We start from the raw sequence: 22,981 nt of genomic DNA on the forward strand, positions 1-22,981 counted from the left end.
TAAAAAAAACAAAACAAAACAAAATGCATTGCTTTACTGCGTATCTGACTTATGTAATTAAATGTTCACAAAAATTTAACTGTACTCTTTAAGTCTGGCTAAACTACAGCATTTAATTATTGTCATACTCAGTGTAAAATAGTATTTAGTAGTAAATCTTTTTGCTTGTGCAGCCGTATTCAGTAATTCTGTAGTAATTTCCATTGAATCAAACCCAACAACTTTGATCATACTGATATTATAAAGGTACAATCAAATCTTTTATTGGCAATTTCTAGCTTCTTGTTTATGATTCTGTTTTAACTATAAGGATCAATGTAGAAATTTGTGGCTGACAATTTTCTTTGATATTCATTTATGCTTATTTTTTATAATTTTATTCATTAATTTTTCCACTGAGGCAAGGGATAGAAACTTAATGTAATGGAAATTGTAATTTTACTTACATTATAGTTTCTATCCTGACTTTTTATTACCTTGCTTCTGGTTGTCTTTATTCAGTTATTGGTCAAAAAAAGAGTCCACCAAGTAGAATAAGCTGTAATAAATTTAGGAGGATAATGTGCAATTAGAATTCCATTTCAATAATTTACTTTCTTCTGTCCTGATGTTATAAATCATATGAAGAACTTCAACTCTTGTTTTACCTAGAACTGAGCTCTGTTTCCTTTCAATTATTCTTTATTGAATTTATTGGGGTGACATTGGTTAATAAAATTATATAGGTTTTAAGTGTACAGTTCTATAATACATCATCTGCATATTGTATTGTGTGCTCACAATCCCAAGTCAAGTCACCCTCCATCACCATTTATCCCCTCCCTTTACCCTCTTCTACCTCCCCCCATCCTCCTTTCCCTCTGGTAACACCATGCTGTTGTCTGTGTTTATTAAGTGTTTTTTCTCTTAATCCCTTCACCTTTTCACCTAGACCCCAATCCCATTACCCCTGACAGTTTTCGGTGTTTCCTATCTATGAGTCTGTTTCTATTTTGTTTATTTTGTTCATTAGATTCCACATATGAGTGACAATACATGGTGCCACATAATTGTTTGTCTGCCCAAGGAAAGAGTAGATAAATGAGCCCAAATAAACTGGTACATGTTTGTTTCTCACTGAATTTTATAGTATCAAGTATAATGTACCACATGGAAAATAAATTTGTAAGATTATTATAAACAGTAGGTGAAATATATTCATGAGTTATGGAACATTTTATGACAATTATTTCAGTGCATTTTTAGGTTACTTGCATTTATCATTCTCACATTGATTTGTTGTGCAGTAGTTCAGTTTTTTAAGAAATATTTCTAGATCTATACATCCCTTATTTTTATTTATTTTTACCAGTTTTTTTTATCAGTGTGGTAGAATTTAAGAGATTGTAAACTTAAAATGTAAAAATTGCTTATATATTATCCTGAAAATTATTAGCTTGAAAAGTAAGATTATTATAACTGCTGTTGTCTCCTGTTCACTGTTTTTTTAAATACAAATAAGTTCTCAGTTTTGAACATATTCAATAAAGACATGAAGCAAAATATTGCCAGTTGGTTTTCATTGATGTCTTATCTTTTCAGACATAGGTAAAAAGATAAGAATATACTGAGATATAAAAAAGTTTGAATCAAAATATTTTTTTTAATGAGATAAGCTTTAAATTAGGAGATTTTTTTGTGTCATCCTGTGTCAGAGAAATTGTTGCTATTTTATTGAAGTGTTTTTGGCCTCAAAGTGTTGTAAATACGTTTGTCACAGATTTTTAAAGTACGTAAACATTATTTTTCCAGCCAATAAAATTTAGCAATTGAAAGCATTGGTGGAGTCACGGTCGATGAGAAACATAAAAAACGTTATGGGTGTTTCTAATTAGGTAATACACAATATAATGGCAAAAGGTATTCATTTGCAATGAATACTTAATGACTTAGACTATCGTGTTTAAAATTTTAAACAGGAGTTGTCTAGTGAAAATATCAGATTAGACATGTTTAATTTGTATTTACTGTTTCTTGGATTAGAGGTGAACACGATTACCATGAATAGAAGCTCAGGAAGTGAAAATAATAATAAAGGAGGTGTAACCTGGCAGCCTGGGGTGCAGCCGTTTGCAGGTCTTACATGCATCTGCCTGCCCAGCACCAGAGGCTGCTGTGCCTCTGGGCCTCAGGAATCTTCCCAGCTTACTTCTCCCTGTTCTGCACCCAGCCTCTATGAGGGGCAAAGCAGGGGGCCGAGGCTTCTGCCTGCATTCTGTTTTAAAGTTTCTTCCCAAAATCCCCTGCTGCCAGAAGCTCGTGGGAGTGTCCAGCCTTCCAACCAATTTGTGCTAATATTGGCCACGTTTCTCTTTGCCCCTCTTCCAGCCTCCATGTTCCACAAGGGGACAAAGACTCCAGTCCTGCATAGCAGTAGCACCAGGTCTCATTCCAGAGTTGGACGTTTGGCCCCCGCAGCTCACACAGGCCTGTGCAGTCTGTCACAAGGGGCACTGAATGATTACAGTAGCCCCAGGGTGTGGCAAGGCTATCAAAACACCTGCCCTTCCCCACTGCCTCTGCCCCTCTTCCGGCTGCCTGTGCTGCTGGGTTGCCAGAGCAACACACACTGGGTTTTTTACAGTTGCCACAGACAATCACTCTTCTCCAGCAGCTCCTCCCTTTGCAGAGAGGACAAGCATCTTCTGGGACCCCCTCTGTTGCCCAGTGGTTTGGCCTGACCACCCTGTTACAGAGGTACATAGCAACAAAGAGCAGAACTCGTGTGTGTATTTGCATTGCTGGTATAAGTATTTTATATGGTAAGTACATTTTTTTGTAATGAAATAGATTGAGTTTTACAACTGACTATATTATTGAATAGAGCAATGGAGAATCATTAAAATGAAGTCAGTGACAGCCACACTGACTTCATTTTTAAAATTTTTTCATGAAATGTTACCATCATGATATTCATTGATGACATGTAAAAGTATATATGTGGATTGCTTTTTTTGCCACTTGGGGGTGTTTTTGGATATTGTAACCAGCCCTGTAATTATTTTAAAGGCCTCAGCAATATAGGTATGATTTTTTTTAAACATGAAATTACAGAGGGTCACAAGAGATAGGTTGTTTTTGTTTTGTTGTGACTTTATAATCTATATATTCTCAGAAACGTAGTCTTGCTTATTTGGGGCACCAGTGTGCTTAAATTGATAGAAATATTTAATATTTACCTCAGTATTTTGTTATCAATTATATATCTCTAACATATTAATCATGCACATTACCAAATACTGCGTATTCTATTACTTTAATATTTCATTTTTACTTGTACAACAGTTATAATCTCCTTTAAGATAAAGGCTTCTTTTTTTCCATCATCTAGCCTAACTTAATGTGTGAGACTGACATCTATTTAAACAGGAGTTGAATAAAGTGCTTTGACTAATTAATGTAACATTCACAAAGCTAAAGCTTTTTATTTATAAACATTCTAAATACCCTTTATATGGTCTTCATTGTATGAAGCCTTAAAAATCAAGAGAAATATGTGATTAAGTTTTTGCCCTGAAGTTGATATATTCAGTAATTTACTTGAAGATGCTTATGTGTAAACAATTATAACTTAGAACAAAAAGAAAGATTTATTTTAACAGAACTTTATTATAAGAGTACCAGCAGAGTGCTGCAGAAGTGTTGAAAATGAAGCTTCCTTTTTTTATTGCTTTTTAAAAAATTGTTGTTCAATTACAGTTGTCCCATTATACCTGAAGAATCCAGAAACACCAATTAAAAAGAACCTATGCACCCCTTTGTTCATAGCAGTGAAAATGGAGCTACTTATCACAGGTTATAGAGACCATTCCCTATTTCCTATTTTTCTTCTGTGTCCCAATGCTCAGGAGGAAATCTGGGGGCATATGAGTGAGAACCTTTTAGAGGCAAAGGCTAATGGCCATGGGAATGATGTGTGTGTGGTGGGTCCATCCAAGCTGTAAAATGTGGGCATCTTCCATTGTCCAGGTGACTGAGAAAAAGTGATGTGTGAAAGTTACTGATAATTCCTGCCATTCAATCTTATCTCACAGAACTCTTCACTTTTACTTTCCTTTTCTCTTTCTTTGTTAAAGCACTTCGGTTTCTATCCAAATTTGAATTTGCAACATATAGGCTGGGAATAGGAGGAGAGTACCAGTGGTGCTGACTACACTCAACCATAGAATGTTGATTTTATTCATCAAATCAGCAATCTTAAATCATAATAAAACTGAAAACTGCCATGGAACATGGTGATCAAAGACATTATCTACTGACAATGGAAATATAAATTGATAATACTTTTTTATAAGGTGACTAAATTTAATTAAAAGCCTTTAAAATATTCATGCCCCATAACCTAGTAATTTATTTATAAGATGTACTTGATGTAGTGATCTGAAGCATTGAAAAATATTTGTGCAAACCATAGTTAATAGTACTACTATTGGTGTCATACATTCTTGGTAATAAGGTATTAAAGGTTATGTATTTAGTAAAAAGATGAAATAGTGGGGTGATATTAAAAATCTTATCTTAAAAAATCCTGTTGGATCACTAGTCTAATTGCTAGTACAAATTTAAACCATGATGAGATATCACCTTATGCCTATTAGAATGGCCATCATACTGGCTAGGATGTGGAGAAAACGGAACCCTCATGCTCTGTTGGTGGGACTGTAATTTGGTTCAGCCACTATAGAGGAGCCTTAAAAAATTAAAAACAACTACCATATTATATAGAAATCCCACTTCTAGAAATACCTCCAAAGGAAACAGAAATAGTAACTCCAAAAGTAAACACCCCCTATCATAGAACTATTCACAATGGCCAAAGCATGGGAAAAAATCTAAGCATCCATTGATGGATGATTAGATGAAGTTGTGATATGTATATGTCTGTCCAAAAGGTATCCAGCTATTACTATGAAAAATAGAACCATTTATTGAAGAAGATACAAGAAACATTGTACATAGGACAATGATGACTCAGTCCCTTTCAAAGTAGGCACCTTGGGATCTTATACAGTTCTCCCAATCACTATCCTGAATCTCATCGGCAGTCTGACATCTCTTTCCTTTCAAAGGTGATTTTAGTTTGGGGAAAAACCAGAACTCCCAGGGCGCCAAGTCTGGGCTGCCAAAAAACTCTGCCTGAGGCTTGATACGAGGGCAAGCATGTTGTCATGATGGAGCTTCCAATCACCGTTACCCATAGCTGCAGCCTTCTGAATCATCCAAATAGTTTCTGTAGAGGGATGTTAAGGCTTAGTGCTAAAATTTTTTGTATATTTTATTGATTATGCTGTCACAGTTGTCCCAATTACTTTTCCCTTTGCTCCCTTCCACCCATCAACCCCCCTCCCTCCAGCAGTCCCCTCCCTTAGTCCATGTCCATGGCTTGGTTGTGCATAAAGCTCTTCTGAACACCCCCCTGTCCATTCCACACCCTCCTACTATGCTTCTTAATTCCTGCACCATTTCCCTCCCTCTCCCTCCTTCCCCCTCTCAGCTGACCTCCCCCTACATGCTCCTTATACCTATGATTCTGTTCCCTCTAGTTGTCTGCTTAGTTTGCCTTTGTTTCCATTCCCTAGCTCCTGTTTTTAATAGTTGCGATACTGTTTTCATTTTAATGTTCAGAATTTTAATCTTTTTCTTAAATAAGCCCCTTTAACATTTCATATAATGGCTTGATGATGATGAACTCCTTCAGCTTTACCTTGTCTGGGAAGCACTTTCTCTGCCTTCCCATTCTGAATGATGGCTTTGCTGGATAGAGTAATCTTGGTCCTTGCTTTTCATCACTTTGAATATTTTCTGCCAGTCCCTTCCTACTTGCAGAGTTTCTTTTGAGAAATCAGCTGACAGTCTTATAGGGACCCCTTTGTAGATAATTCTCTCTTGCTGCTTTTAAGTTTCTCTCATTATCCTTAAACCTTTGACATTTTGATTATGGTGTGTCTTGGTGTGGTCCTCTCTGGGTCTAGTTTGTTTGGGACTCTCTGCTTTCCTTCCCCAAATTATGAAAGTTTTCCTTCATTATTTTTTCACATAATTTTTCAATTTCTTGCTCTCCCTCTTCACTTTCTGGCAACCCTATAATTCAGATGTTGGCATGTTTATAGCTGTCCCAGAGGTTTCTAAGCCTCTCCTCATTTTTTTAAATTCTCATTTTCTCCCTCTGTACTGGTTGACTGTTTATTTCTTCCTTAATGTTACAATTTGTTGATTTGAACCATGGTTTCCTTTCCTTCACCACTTGTTTCATATGGATTTTTTTTCATTTCAGCCAGGATAGCCTTCCTCCTTTTCCCGACCTATTTAATCTTTTCTGTCAAGTCTGTGAGTATCTATCACCAGTGCTTTAAACTGTGCATCTGTTAAGCTCTCCATCGGCTCATCTGTTAGGCGTGCTATCTGCTCATTGCTTAGTTGTGTCACTGGGACCTTGATCTGCCCCTTTCTCTGTCTCCTGACAGCTTTCTGTGTTTGCCTCTGTGATCTGGGTGGGGCTGTCGCACCTCTTATGTTATAGGAAGCAGAGCCTTAGATATTCCTTAGTGCTGGCTACTGGTTCACTGCATTTTGGTTGTGTAGGAGGGGAGATCCAAGAAGGAAAAGTGCCAGTTGCCACCGCTTTTCCAGGGACTTCTCCCCCTTCCCATGCTAAGCAAGCTGCCTCCTTTTCGAGACTGGTAGATTCTTCCTCCGCCCCAGCCCCCACTTACTTTAACAATCAGAAGCAATGCAGCTCTCTTTTCCCCAGCGCTGGAACTGCAAGCTACATGGTCTGGTTTGGGGCTGAGATCACTTTCTGGGCTTAAACTATATGGCTGTTTTTCTCCCCGGTTACAGCTAGCCACTCCCGCCAGCCACAGCTACTTACCAAGCACCACCCCCACAGCCACTGCTCCACTCCTCTTTCTCTCTGTCCCAGCTCCGCCCCTTCTATCTTTCAGGCTGATTATTTCTTCTTTATTTCTTTGCTGAACTTCCCTGTAGTTTCGATTTTCTGGATTTTCTGGGTGTTTTTAGTTTTGAAGTGGTTGTAAATTTCTTCTTAGTTGTGAGGAGATTCAGTGTGTGTATTTATACCTTCATATTGCCTGGAAGTTCCTTAATGCTAAATTTGATGCAGATCCATTGCTCTACTCTTAGTTATTTTGAATGCAACAGCCATACAGTACACATACTTACCAGTGTTCACCACCCCCACTGACTAGTACAGTAAAGTCATCATTGTTCATACATGCATATTTCAGTCCACTCTCCTTGGCTGCCAAGTTACATCATTGTCGTGAAAGCCATTCTCATTATATTAACAATGGCTGGACTTTTTCAGGACAGATTTTATATATATATGAGGAAATCCTAACATTTGTGACAACACAGATAGACTTTGAAAGCATTATGTTAAGTAAAATAAGTCAGAGACAAATCCTGTATTATCTTCTATGTGGAAACTAAAAATAAAACCTCATAGAAAAAGAGATCAGACTGGTTACCCCACACACAGGATAGAGGGAATTGGGAATTGAAGACAGGTGGTCAAAGGGTACAAGCTTCTAGTTACAAGATAACTAAGTACTAGGACTATAATGTAAAAGATGATGAGTATGGCTAACACTGCTGTATGCTACATAAGAAAGTTGTTAAGAGTAAATTCTGTAAGTTCTCATCACAAAGAGAAAATATTTTTCCTTTTTTTTTTATTATATGAGAAGATGGATATTAGCCGAACCTATTGTGTTAATCATTTCATGATATATGTAAATCAAATCATCATGCCATGCCCTATGCCTTAAACTTATACAGCGATGTATGTCAATTATTTCCCAATAAAACTGGGGAAAAAATTCTTTTGAGATTAAGTGACTCTGACAGTGTCAATACATAAGTCATTTATTATCAAAGGAGAAATGTTATCCAAAGTAAGCAATTTGTAATACTGTATGAAAATAGTTTAATATACAGATATAGTGTCAAAATTAAATATACACATTCCATTAATTAAAAGACAAACATATATTATTCTCTTAAAAATATACTTCCCAAATTGCAAACTCATTTAAACAAGTTTTATTACACATAAATGACAGAAGAAACTCAGTAATATGGCTTAGCATCCTTAGAACAGATGACTTCTTATTATTGAAATTATTCTTTATTTTCATTTTAAAACATTTGCTATGCCATTTATTGGAGGCACTATGCTATACATTCACATTTAATTACATGTCTTGATATATCTCTTGAGCATCTTCTACTTCTTTATGTTGCTGCTTTAAGATAAATGACTTGTTCATAGGGGTATTATCCATAGCCCACTGTTAACTCTGAAACATTTCCAGCACAGCACAGATGACTATTTCCACGCTTACTGCAGTATACTGATGCAAAGGAGGCCATAATATAATTTAGTAATAAAGCAGTGTTAATTTTTAATTCTTGTAACCTTTATATACGTCACAGATTTTACATGCCTTCTGAAATTTTTAACAAGTCTAAAAAATTATTATTGCAGCTAATACCTTACCTGGATCGTCTTACAAAAATCAGCACAAAGTTAACACCAGCTGATATATGTCCACAGATATATGAAATAGTTCATTGATTGCAGCATTCAGTTTTCATTGTTTAAGCCCATCTTCTAGTACCACAGTATGTATTTCTCAACTGCTCTAACCCATTCTTACCAGGATGCATTCAGTAACTTCTAGAAGTCATTCTTCCCTGAAAAATTGCATGAGCAGATCGATTCTTGAAGGATGCCACTGAGGTTCACTCATTTTTATATTGTCATGCCATACTTTTCAATGTTCATTAGTGCCTCTCAAAATTTTATTCCAACAAGTTTTTATCTTTTGTAGTAGTATCTTTAAGAAACACATTTCATCCTGTTTTCTCTGTTCCCTTAAAGATTTTTTCTCTTCCTACAGAAATACATTTAAAAAAATTTAGTTCACATTTTTATAAAAATACACATTTTCAACTATCTAGTCTTTAATTCCCATCATCTTAGGTCCTTAATTCCCATCATCTTAGGTCCTACTGAAAATTCAGTGTCATGGAAAAGGAGAATTTTACATGACATTTTAAAACTATGATTGCTAACTCTACTTGTGGTTGTTGTAGGTGGCTGCAACAGTGGGGTAAAGAATGTTGTTTCAACTTTCGTGAGAACAATATTATAAGTTACTCAAAAAAGTTTTGTACAAAGAGAAAAAAAAAGTTTTGTAATATGGAAAAATTTGGGTTTTTTGTGGATGGAATAGTTAACATTGAAAATATGCAGAGTATTTTGAGAAGGATGATTAATATAGGATCTACCTGATTGAGCTTATGCTCTAAGGTCTGTCCCAATAGTCTGGTCTTCACTAGAGTATGGAGGACACCTGCCTCATTTCCTGATGAAAATCTTAAAAAGTGTTACCTATACAACCTACAGAAAGTGAGGAAAGAGATACCTCACATGGAAGAGACATACAGCAGAGTAGTGTTGCCTGTACTTAGTTATACTCCTGTGAGCCCCTGGGAAGTGGGATTGGTATAGGGCAAGGGGATTCTTCATTGATATAACATCTAATTATTCGGTATTTTCTAGGTCAGGTGTTATGCTCAATGCTTCACATACATTATTTCATTTTATCTACTTCTCTGTGGCATTGCTGATTTTGCCACCTTTCACAGATGAGGAACTGAGCTGCAGAGAGGATATAAGCTGCCACGGTCACATATCAAGTAAGTAAAATGACTGGCTCTTGAGCTCAGCTGTTCTATTTTAAGTTACAGATTTGGATCTCTTTTAGATATTTATTTAGTAACACATTAACCCTTTGCCTTTAAATAATCCATTTAAAAGATTAGATAATATATATCAAAGGTAAATATGAAGAAGAATTTCTCATAGGCTTTTTAATGAGGGTCCCAGGACTTATTTAAAAAGTACAAATTGAGGTTTATGTGACTAATCAGATTTGAAATACATATATGTGAAAATTTCATGACTTTTCCTCAGAGACAAAGATTTAACATCCATTTAAAAGATAAAAACAAAGAACCATGATTTTATTTCTGTAATCCTGAGAACACAGATGTTATCTCCCCTTTTTTAATCGTTCTTTCCAAATTCTTTTTTTGTTGTTGTTCTTGTGTCCTTTATTTATATTTTTTCTTTTCTTTTTTTAATTAAATTTATTGGTGTGACATTGGTTAATAAGATCAAGTGTTCATTTCTATGATACATGATGTGTATATTGCATTGTGTGCCCACCACCCAAATTTTCTTAGTCAGAACCCTCATTGTATTTATATTGCTCATGTATTCATTTCAACTCTGCCACTTTGGGTGGAATTCCTTGGTTTCCTGAGTCCCAGGGTGAGCAAGCTCACCCCACTTCCCTAAGAAGAGTAAGGATTTTTCATATTCCCATGTATCTATTGGTCAAATGATAATAATAATAATGAAAATATAAAAGAAAAACCCATCACTTTTATGAACCAGGTATCTTTATTTTTACATGTCCTTTCCTAGTTGATATTGATATGATTAATGTTTAATCATATTTATCATGAGTTTTTCATTCATAAATATTTTATATTGCTATATAATGTTATGCAATAATATTTACTGGTATAAATATATTAAGTATATATTATATATATAGAATATTCATATATACAGTATAAATAGTATACTGATAAAATAGGTATAAAATAGGTTATTCATTTTTAATTTGTATTTCTTTACTAACAAACAAGGATGGCTGTTTTTATAAGCTTATTTTCTAGTTTATATTCTCCTGTATAGTTTGTTCGTGTCTTTTGCCTATTACCTAGTTATATTTCAATTTTGTTGCTTTTTAAAAAATCAATGCTTTGCTATTTCCCCTAGCTTCTTTTATTTTAAAATAGTGGGTTAAAAAAAAAAAAAAAAAAAACAAACCAGTTTCAAGGACTCCAATTTCTAAGAGGTACCTTCTTACTCCTTTTATTAATATTATAATGAATATTTTCAAAACCAACCATATAAAAAGAAAATTCAGAGAGAAAATGAAGGAATTAAGGTAAGTAAAAAGCTAATAAAGAAAGAAAATCATACAATTATTCTCACCAAAATCTTAGTAGGTTGGACTTCACCCAAGGAAGGCTGTCTTTTTTCTTTATCCTTAAAAACAAAATTACATTTACAACATTGAATATTATTTTTTATCACTTCTCCCATTAATGTAATTGCTAATTTTCATGTATTACTCTCAGTTCATCTAATCTTTTTGAGGATCTACTTTAAATTATTTATTGTTAGTATGGGAGAATACTAATTTCATTTAGAAATAGAATACAGGCATACCTTGTTTTATTTTTCTTCACTTTATTGTGCTTCACAGATATTGGTTTATTTACAAATTGAAAATCTGTGGCAACCCTGCATTGAGCAAATCTACCTGTGCCATTTTCCCAACATTAGTTCATTTCATATCTCTGTGTCACATTTTGGTAATTCTCTCGATATTTAAAACTTTTCCATTATGATTATATTTGTGATCAGTAATCTTTGATATTACCTATTTCATGATGTAACTTTGATGTTACAATTGTTTTGGGGTGCCACAAACTGCACCCATATAAGATGGTGAACTTAACTGATAACATGTTGTGTGTGTTCTCACTGCTCCAGACCAGCCGTTCCTCTGTCTCACTCCCTTTCCTTGGGCCTCCCGATTTCCTGTGACACAATAATACTGATTTAGGCCAATTAATAACCCTACAATGGCCTCTGAATGTTCACGTGAAAGGAAGAGTTGCACTTCTCCCACTTTAAATCAAAAGGAACAAATGAGTAAATTTAGTGAGGAAGGCATGTTGAAAGCCAAGACAGGTTGAAAGCTAGACCTCTTGCACCAAAGTTAGCCATGTTGTGAAATCAAAGGAAAATCCTTACAGGAAATTAAAAGTGCTATTCCAGTGAACACACAAAAGATAAGGAAGCAAAACAGCCTTATTGCTGATATGGAGAAAGTTTTTGTGGCTTGGATAGCGTATCAAACAAGCCACAAATTTCTTTAAGCCAAAGCCGAATCATAAGCAAGGACCTAAATCTTCAATTCTATGAAGGCTAAGTGACATGAAGAGGCTGCAGAAGGAAAGCTTGAAGCTAGCAGAGTTTGGTTCATGAGGTTTAAAGAAAGAGGTCCTCTCCATAACACAGAAGTGCAAGGTGAAGCAGCAAGTGCTGACACAGAAGCTGTAGTAAGTTATCCAGAATATCTAGCTCAGATAATGAAAGTACCTCCATTGAACAACAGATTTTCAATGTAGATGCAACAGCCTTATACTGAAAGAAGATACCATTAGGACATTCTTCCCTAGAGAGGAGAAGTCAATGCCTGACTTCAGAGCTTTCAAGGACAGGCTGACTTTCTTATTAGGGGCTAATGCATCTGGCGACTTTAAGTTGAAGCCAATGCTCAATTTCCATTCTGAAAATCCTAGGTCCCTTAAGAATTATGCTAAATCTACTCTGCCTGTGTTCTATAAATGGAGAACAAAGTCTGGATGACAACACATCTGTTTACAACATGGTTTGCTGAATATTTTAAGCCCATTGTTAAGACTTACTGCTCAGGGAAATAAAAAGACTCCTTTTAATATATTACTGCTCATTGACAATGTACCTGGGTAACCAAGAGCTCTGATGGAGCTAGACAACAAGATTAATGTTGTTTTCATACCTGTTAACACAACATGCATTCTGCAGTCCATGGAACAAGGAGTAATTTCAACTTGCAAGTCTTATTATTTAGGAAATACATGTCAAAAGGCAATAGGTTCATAGATTGTGATTACTCTGATGGATCTATGCAAAATAAATTGGAAACCTAGAAGGGATTCACCATTCCAGAGGCTAGTAAGAACATTTGTTATTCATGGGAACAGGTCAAAATATCAACATTAACAGGAGTTTGGAAGTGGTTGATTTCAACCCTCATGGATGACTTTGAGGGGTTCAAGATTTCAGTGGACAGAGTAACTGCAGATGTGGTAGAAATGGCAAGAGAACTGTAATTAGAAGGAGATCCTGAAGATGTGACTGAGTTGCTGCAATCTTACAATAAAACTTTAATGAATGAGGAATTGCTTCATATGGATAAGTAGTAATGAAATCTACTCCTGTTGAAGATACTATGAAGATGTTGAAATGACAACAAAGGATTTATAATATTATATAAACTTAGCTGATAAAGCAAGATTTGAAAAGATTGACTCCAATTTTGAAAGAAGCTTTACTGTGGGTATATGCTATCAAACAACATCACATGCAACGGAGAAATCATTCATAAAAGGAAGAGTTAATTGATGTGGCAGACATCACTGTCTTACTTTAAGAAATTGCCACAGCCATCCCAGCCTTCAGTAACCACCCTGATCAGTCAGGAGCCATCAACATCGAGACAAGGCTTTCCACCAGCAAAAAGATTTACTCGCTGAAGGCTTAGATGATGATTAGCATTTTTTAGCAATAAAGTATTTTTAAATTAAGGTACATACATTTTTAAGCACAATGCTATTGCACACTTCATAGACTACACTATAGTGTAAACAGAACTTTTATATATACTATGAAACCAAAAATAACTGTGTGACTTGTATTATTGCAGTGGTCTGGAACCAACCCCACACTATCTCTGAGGTATGCCTGTGTAAGGGAAAAGGAAGAAGCAAGAGAAGTTAGTCTTCTGAAGACCCTGGATCCACACGTTTGCAGGTATGCCCAGCACTGTGTTAATGGCTGTGAGGTATGAAAAAACTAATATAGAAGGGTATAGTAACAGGGACAAAACTAGAATTTTAATCAACATGAAAATAAAGTAATCATTAAATTGTTAAATCCTAACCATAAATTGTATTTTGCTTTACCCATCAGAAGCAAAATGAAATAAACAATAGTAAATGCTTGTAACAGGCCTGACTCATGAAGAAAATTCAATGTAGCTGACCATCTTTAACTTTTTACCTTATTATTTTAAGAAAAAGATGGACTGTATCAGGTTAGTTTTGTAACCATTTTATTTACTTTCAAGAATAAATTATTTGCGAGGAACTAGTATAAATGACCCATGGACATGGACAACTAAATGGGGATTGACTGTGGGAGAGGGGGGGAGGTGGGCAGATCAGAGGAGAGCAAAGGGGGGAAAATGGGACAACTTTAATAGAAAAAAAATTTAAAAAGAATTAAAAGAAAGGATAAATTATTTGTGTTTTCCTTCTTGACAGTTGATTTTGGAACACGGTGATCCATGCAAAGCTGAACACATGAGAGGAAGGATTGCAAATATATAACATGCTCATAACCCTTACTCCTTTCTTGGTCAAGAGGTGATATTAGTTGTTCAGTTTTTCTGTTGAGCCCTGACTTGAGGCTTATACTCAACCCGGTGTTTCCAACAGTCACCACTAAGCAATTGGATGTGTAAGCAACATAGAATCTATCAGCCATTCCTGCATTAAAGAGGAGTTTGAAATCACTATGAGTAAGGATTAAGAGCTAGTAGGCTAGACTATGAAGTCTTCATGAACCTTGAGGTTGGCCTTAAAGGATGCAGAGAACAGGACAGATCAGATTTATAGAAAATAGAACAGCAGATATAACATATAAGGGACTAACATAAGTAAGGGGACAAAATGGGAAATAACCCTAGCAAATCCTGGATTTGCCAGGACACCAAGAGCAGACTGGTTAGCATCATGTAGGTAATGTATGATAAATGAACGGTTTAACCTATGTCATTTTTATCATCAGTATCAGTGAGGCTTAAAAACAGTCTTACCATTTTATCTTCTATGGGCAACCACAAGTATTAAAAAATAACACACAACCCTTTTTCTATTGTAACTTTTTTTAATTTTTAAAAAATAATTATAAGAAACCTTTGGGCTTTGTGTGGCAGCTGGTAAAATTCCTGAAGAGGAGGGTAACAGTAATAATTATATAAGATTTATTGAAATATTTTTTATACTAAGCACTTCACATAAATTATGCCATTTAAGCCTTTAATATCCTATAATGTTAATACTATATACTTCCTCCATTTTATAGATGAAGAAACTATTGTCTAATCTCAAGATAATGTCTTCAAAATTTTGTTTTGTTGCTTAACAACCACTATCAGCAAAGTGGGGGAAGATAGACACATATTTATCAAAATTATTAAAGCAAAGAAATAAGAAATTGTTGAACATATATATGCTCAGTGTTAGCATATAAAGATATCTGTTAAATAAATTTATTACTTATTTTATTGGCTCTAAGTTTATATAAATTTATACATCTATGGATTAAAATTATTAATAAGTTTTAAACTTAAAAATTTACCTTTCCCCACCTAACTTATACCACTATCCTCCTTGAAAGTTACTATGGCAGCATGCATTCTACTCCGCTTTTAAAATCTACTGATTTGTTCTAGCCAAGAGATGAATAGAAACTTCCCAAGTTGAGATTTTCCTCTTCCAAAGTTGAGTAAATTTATTTCAATTTTAAGTTAGAGTAAGCCTTTAGAATTCCATGATAATGGGTCATTAGAAAGTGATACATCCTATTATTGGAGTTTATATTTTTGTTCAAAGTAAAGAGTCCTCAGCTTACCTTCCTTGTGCAGTTCAACAGTTTTAATGTGCCCTGTGAAACTATTGATATGTGGTGCTTGAATTCCTCACGGATATTCATTTTAACAAATTGCTTCAACTTGCGAGCAGCAGTTTTTAAAAATGTAGCTTCCTATTACAGAAAAAAAACCAGAAGGGCTGTGATTCAAATAAAATATTAAGAAATGATAAGCATTTTTAAGGATCCTAAAGCCAGAACCTCTTTCTAAATAATGCCCTACCTCCACCCAGATTTCTATTCCAGTTAATCACATAACTGACAAGCAACTAGACTGAAACTGCTGAGCTCCTAGGTGACAGCCTGAAGTGCCTAGTATGTGGTTTAATGATTAGCTGACTTTTTAAACTCTCTTTCTGTTATATACCTGTGATCTTATCACTTGTGGGTGAACACATAGCAAATTTAACTTTAAACAAAATAATGAAAGGAGAGGTCTTCTGGAAGCAACAATAATGAAAGGTATGTGTGGCTTTTCTTGCTGTCATGCTTGCCCCTTTTAGCTATGGATGAGTGGCTGGTAATAGGAAAATAAAGAGTCATATTTGTCTAAAACAAGTTTTTCAGACATTTAATGTGATTATAGAAATTTAAAAAATAATTTATAGATATATACTACTAGATGCCATGAGGTTAACTCAGCTATTATGAGTTAAAAAAAAAAAAATGTTGAATACCACATTGGCTTTTGTTGAAAGAAATCATACCAATTTTTGTTAAAAGTTTTGCAAATTTTATTATTATACCAACTGGAAGTGGTAGTGGTGTAAAGATTAGCAAATATTGAAACAAAAATTTTCTAAATTCCTACAACTAAATTATGCCCATAACGTATGGTCATGTGTGTGCAAGCAATCACTCTAACAAGCTGTTTACTACATAAAGATTTCAGAAATAAGAGATGTATGTCTTTGAATTCAGCAATGCTTCTAGTGTTTTATATGTAAAAAATGAAATGCTATAATAAAAAAATAGCAAATAAGCACAGAAGACTATAGTATGACTTAACAGATCAATGGAAATTGTCTGGTTAAAACCAGAGAATATGTTATTAATATAATCAATATAATTATCTAACAGAAACAAAAAATATATAAGCTTCTATGAAGTCAAGTTTGAATAACATATACTACAAATAATTGTCATTACCTTATCATCATCACATGAATGCCTTTTAAAAAAGTTAGGTTCATTATTCAAGCAATTGCTATCATTTTCACTTATCCTGTCCTGTAATAAATAATATAAAATTAAATTATTAAACTGAGGACTTTTGTAATATGTAATAATTATAAAAAGAACAATGAACTTGGTAGTTATATGTACATTTTAAGGAAAATAACTTAAGCTTGACTTAGCTGACAAGGCATGAAGAATAGTTGAGGAATAAACAAGTATATACACAAAGCCTCACAGACTTAGAGCTCCCTCCAGGTTCCACAGTTTAATACCAGAAATCATTGAAGGAATCTGGCTTATTTGGGAAAATAAAAGTCCCTATTTTAGAAGTTACACTATATAAATACTATAGATTTTGAGGTCTTGGCATTGAAATGTACTTAAGTTATTTGGTCTAATTTTCTGCCATTATAAAATAGTAACAAAGGGCAATTTACATTAAAATGAAGGGAAAATCTCTTGAGAGTGAGACTAAAGTAGAAAGTCATTCTGCAGCATTTTTTAACAATCCAATTTGTCTGGGATGTTTGAGATAGAAATTTGCTAAGAAACAATGGAATGGAATGCATGCATATTGTAATGTGGGAGTGGGAAGGCAGACTGGTACATTCTCATACTTCATTTCCAAGGAATGTAGTTTTTGAAGGTGGGGGTTGCCTGAATCAAGAACTTAGTGGACATATTAGGAAGAATTTCCTAAGGATTCAAATTATCTGATGCACAGGTTTGGACTAGGTCTATCTGGCAAACTGGCAAGTTCATTCATTCAGAGCTTCCAGAATTTCAAGCAGTCTTAGCCTGTATGTTGTCACCAAAAAACAGGATAACAAGCAGAGTAATGGGAGGATTTAGTCATGGACTTTTAATCTTCCTTTGTCTGACTCTCAGAAAATGCATTACTCTTGCCACCTGTGGAAAGCATAGATGGTTTCTGGTTTCATCCTGACCCTAAATGAATATACTGTTTTGCTTGCAGGAATTAGTGTCTGAACACATAATCATTCACTTAACCATTCAACACTTAACTGTGGGCTAATGTGCAAGGTCCTCTACCAAGCCCTATAGGGAAACAAAGATAAGAAAACACTGTCCCACTTTATCATGCCATTTGATATAAAGGGTGGATACTATATGCATTAGACATTTTTACATCACTTTTTATTTTTGGAAAAGTGTATTTTTGGAAACAGATTTGTTAGTGGCAACCATCCTGGCCATACTACAGACATCTCTAATGCAAGCACATATATTCTTTATAACTATCCACAGGTTGCCCTTGTAACATGTTTCTGAAAAAGTAGTGGAGAATTAATATTTGTCTATTAAGTTACTTTCTTATTGACCCTCATTTAACCCCAAGAAGGAGAATAAATCACACATATATTTCTCTTTGATAAAACATGCTTTTTTTTTTTTTTTGCTATCCCATCCTTCTTAAAAAATAAACAACTGTGCAGCTAATCTCTGATATTTTCCAATTTACAAAAAATATTGTATGAAAATATGTCACAGAATTAGTACAAATTTATTGGGACATTTTAACAAACTGCATGACTCATGAATATTTCAAAAGCTATACTGGTTAAACCACTGCTCCTTGTATTTAATAAAACTCATTTTGACAGATACAGAAAGGAAATGTTATACTAGCCGATTTGTTTGCCAGTCGTTTTCTTCAGTATATAAAGATGTTATTATTCACTTGAAAGATTGACTTCTATAGAAGTCACAATTATTATTAACTAGTTGAATTTAGTGCATTTTATGGATAAATTAAATATAAGTGTACAACTCTATGGTTACATTTGCTTTCTAAAATTGTTTTCATTTAAGCTCTGTAAAAAGGATGACACAGACTAAGATTTACAGAATCATGGAGTTGGAAAGAAGCTTCTATATCTATCTTTTGATTTAACAAATAGTAGAATTACTTTACCAATAATATTTTCTTATAAGAATTTTAACATATTTGAAGATTTCTTATCTATTATGAATATGGAAAATCATAAGAGAAAAGTCAAGATCACATTGACTCTGAACTGCAATATTTTCCAGTGTAGAACATTATTTTATGTCAGCTATTCATAAAATACATGACCTTTCAGTTTTTAGAAGTACATCTTTTTTCATTACAACAGTTTTAGTCTATCTTTAATTATTTTCTATTGTAATAGTCTCTTCTTCAGAAACACTAATTATGTATTTCCACTTTTTCTTTTATATATTTCTTTGATTTAAAAAAATTTTTATTTTGTGTTGTTTTTCTCCATCATGACTTCCATATGCCTGTTCTAATGGGGCATTCATTTCTAGTTTTTATTTTCCATTAGCCTCCCTAAAATCTAGAGACCCACTTTCATTTTTTTCTATCTTTCACTTAATGTACTATTTTTAGCTCTTTTAAGTTTGGTTTCTTAGTGTTAAGAAGAAAAATTTTGACATTTTCTACTGCTTTCATGGATAATTAATTAATCTGTGATCTGAATTCTTTATTTTCCTTAAGTATTCATTAGATTATTTATGTGCTCATTCATTTGTTAATTTATTTTGGTAGTATTAATACATAATGTTTCTTTTTTGATTTTATGGTTATTTTTTGAAAGGATGATATAGATTAGATTATTGTTCAGCCACATGAACATATGTAGAAGTTCTCTTAACTGATCTCTATTTAACTAACTTTCTGGGTTGATCAGGTCTCTATTTCCTTATGTAAAAATATATTGACTAATGGTCACAGCATGCTGAAAATTCTTATCTAGTCTAGTTTCTAATATACTCTAGTTCTAATATACATGTATTTTTATGTTCATGATTTGAGTCACATATTTACTAAGTCAATTCCATAACACCAAGTTACCCTTATTTATATATCAGTTAATGACTAAATGAATCAAAGAAATATTAGTATGAAAATAGAGTTGTTGGGGGACTTCTGGTTTCCAGTCTAGCAGGAAAGGAGCTTAGGAGTCACTATTCTATCATAACAAGTAAAAAGTTGAACAGATTGAAGAATCAGGAACTCTTCTTATATCTATCAAAGGAGTGCGGTTACAGCAGCGCACTGCCGCAAATATTGGAGAGACATATAGGTGGACATTATAATCACAATTTACAGCAGCAGAAACCTCTATGGGTAACAGTGCTGAGGTAGGGAAACCTTAACTGTAATTGATGAATTGTTGGAGACTCAGAGTAGACAAGCCTAAGAGCTAAAAACTCTAAGAAAACCCTTTCACTGAGCGTGGGAAGCACACTTTTCTAAGTTTTACCTACAGGAGCTCTATAAATTCCTCACAGTATCTGAAAAAAAAAATCCCTTTGTGCTCTGGCAGAGGGAGGGGAAAGGAACCATTCTGAATATGACAGAGCATAATGTTCTTTTTACAGCCTCCCTTCAGGAGAAACTAAATAACCAGAAATTAACCTACATCTGAGGTAAGGGAAATACCCAACTCAGCCTCTCTAGTCATTCTGTCTTACCTCAGGGTGGAGGGTACTGAGAAGCACTGGTCAAGTTCACAGCCCAGGGGCACAGAGTCATCAAAAGACTGAGACCTAATCACAGGAGTATGCACTGCTTCCCCTTTCCCCACAACTACCACTACATTCCTACCACACATCTTTCTACCCAGGCAGGACATCCTGTCCACATTTCAACAATTACAAGACACACTAGAAGGCAAAAAAAAGTACAATTTGAAAACACAGAGCATTTATCAGAACCAGAGTTAGATATGGAAGAAATGGAATTATCAGATTGGGGATTTTTTTTAAACTATGATTAACAAGCTAACGGATTTAATAAGGAAAGTTGAAAACATGCAAGATGCAATAATGTAAACAGAGGTGGGATTTCTAAGAAAGAATCATAAAGAAATGCTACAGATTTTAAAAGCTGTAACAGAATAATGGGCTCTTTATTAGACTAGACATTGGCTGAGGAAAGAATCTTTGAACTTGCGGATATCACAATGGAAATTCCTAAAACTGAGAAGCAAAGAGAAAAAGTACTGCGGGAAAAAAAGAGAATAGCTAAGAACTATGGATACCTACAAAATGTGTAACATATGCACAGTAGGAATATCAGAATGAGAAGGAAAAGAACAGAAGCAATACAGTATTCCCTCACTTTTTGCGGGTATTACGTTTTAGACCCCTCCCACGATAGGCGAAAATCCACGAAATAGGAACCTTACATTTATTTTAGTATTTACATATATATTAAGGCTTTATAAACCCTTCCCACACACTTATAAACCATTCCCAGTCTTTATTAACCTTTCCCACTCCCTTATTAACCTTTTCCACACCTTTATAAGCTACTTATGTTCTTAAACATATTCTACACTCTTAAATCTACATAACTTTAACAACATACATATGCAGTACTGCAAAATCCTGCGATATAGTGAAAAATCCGCGATAAATAATTAAATTTAATATTTTTTAAAATCCTGCGATACAGTGAACCGCAATATGGAGAGGGACTACTGTATTTAAAGCAACAATGACCGAATTTTCTCCAAATTAATGCCACACATCGAACTACAGAACCAGGAAGCTAGCTCATAGATTACCAAGCAGATAAATGCCCCAAATTCTAATCCTAGGCATATCATATTCAAACTTTAGAAAATCAATGATTAGGAAAAAATTCATGTAAAAATCTTTGGGGCAGGATCTTACTTATAAAGGAGCAATGAATTACATCCAACTGCTCCTCAAAACCCACGCAAGCAAGAAGAGAATAAAGTGACATGTTTACAATATTGAGAGAGAAAAACCACCAACCTAGAATACTGAACTCTGATAAATTTTTCTTTGAAAGCTTTCCTAAGATCAGGAACAAAGCAAGGACATCCCTCCCACCATTGCTTTTCAGCACCCTATTGTAAGTACTGGTTGATTCAATTTAAAAAAAGGAAATAGGTATACAAATTAGAATGAAACAAAACTGTTTTTTTTTTACTCTCTGACATAATCAACTATACACGCAATCCAAAAGAATCAAAAAATAAATTCAAAACCTCCTGGAACTAGTGATTATAGCAAGGTTTCAGTATACAAGTTAGTAGACAAAAGTTAATTGTGTTTCTCTATACCAGCAATGAACAAGTGGAATTTGGACTCAGACACACTATTTACAGTAGCACCCCGAGAAATGAAATACTTAGATACAAATCTAACAAAATATGTATGAGATCTTTATGAGGAAAACTATAAAACTCTGATGAATGATCAAAGGAGAACTAAATAAATGGAGAGGTATTCCATGCTCATTAATAAGAAGACTCAATATACTCAAGATGTTAGTTCTCCCAATCACAATAAAAATTCCAGCAAGTTATTTTATGGATATGAATAAATTGATTGTAAGATTTATATGGAGAGGCAAAAGATCCAAATAACCAATTCGATATTGAAAAAGAAGATCAAGTCAGAACACAAGACTTACTACAAAACTACAGTAATCAAGACTGTGATAATGACAAAATAATAGTCAAATACATAATAAAACAGAAGAGAAGTCCAGAAATAAATTCACATAAATACAGTCAACTGATCTTGGACAAAGGAGCAAAAGCAATACAGTGGAACAAAGACAACAAATGGTGCTGGAACAGCTGGACATACGAATGCAAAAAACTGAATCTACGCACAGACCTTATACCCATCACAAAAAATTACTTAAAATGGATCACAGTCCTAAATCTAAAACAGAAAACAATAAGGCTTTTAGAAAGTAATATAGGGAGAAACAAGATGGCGGAGGAGTAAGTGGAAGCTACACTAACTTCCTCCTAGAACTAGTCTGGATTTACAATGTAATTTTGGAGAAATCATCTGGAATAACGAACCGAACACCAGCTGGAGAGAAGTCTTATAACCACGGAGAGACAGAAAAGGCCGCTACATCACAACGTGACCGGTAGGGAGTGCGGAGACGTGGAAGGGCTGGCTGGGATCCCACGGGTGGCAGCTGAAGGGGCTGAGAAACAGCTCAGCAGCCGGGGATTCCCCCTGAGAAGGGCAGGGTCTAAACCCCCAGCTGGGCTTCCCAGCCTACAGCGACAGAGTGGAAAGTAAAATAGTATCAGCTGTGAAAAG

General features: G+C 34.5%; 1 protein-coding gene across 2 annotated transcripts in view; it reads right to left on the reverse strand.

Annotated features, from left to right (window-relative positions):
- Nucleotides 1–8,733: 8,733 nt before the first annotated feature.
- IL7 (interleukin 7) overlaps nt 8,734–22,981 on the reverse strand; it is a 60,442-nt gene continuing 46,194 nt past the window's right edge. Inside the window, exons 3-7 of one of the 2 annotated variants that reach the window (XM_090282897.1) lie at nt 16,841–16,921; nt 15,674–15,805; nt 11,668–11,765; nt 11,138–11,191; nt 8,880–8,957 (exon numbers count right to left, since the gene is read on the reverse strand). In XM_090282897.1, the coding sequence (XP_090139023.1) occupies nt 8,939–8,957; nt 11,138–11,191; nt 11,668–11,765; nt 15,674–15,805; nt 16,841–16,921 (384 nt within the window). In that variant the 3' untranslated portion in view covers nt 8,880–8,938. Of the gene's footprint in view, nt 8,958–11,137; nt 11,192–11,667; nt 11,766–15,673; nt 15,806–16,840; nt 16,922–22,981 lie in introns of both variants that reach the window. The other variant, XM_090282896.1, reaches the window with a different exon arrangement.

The sequence above is a fragment of the Furipterus horrens genome, unplaced genomic scaffold, assembly GCF_987537825.1.
Source record: "Furipterus horrens unplaced genomic scaffold, mFurHor1.1.pri manual_scaffold_7, whole genome shotgun sequence".
In the NCBI taxonomy this organism is placed as follows: Eukaryota; Metazoa; Chordata; class Mammalia; order Chiroptera; family Furipteridae; genus Furipterus; species Furipterus horrens.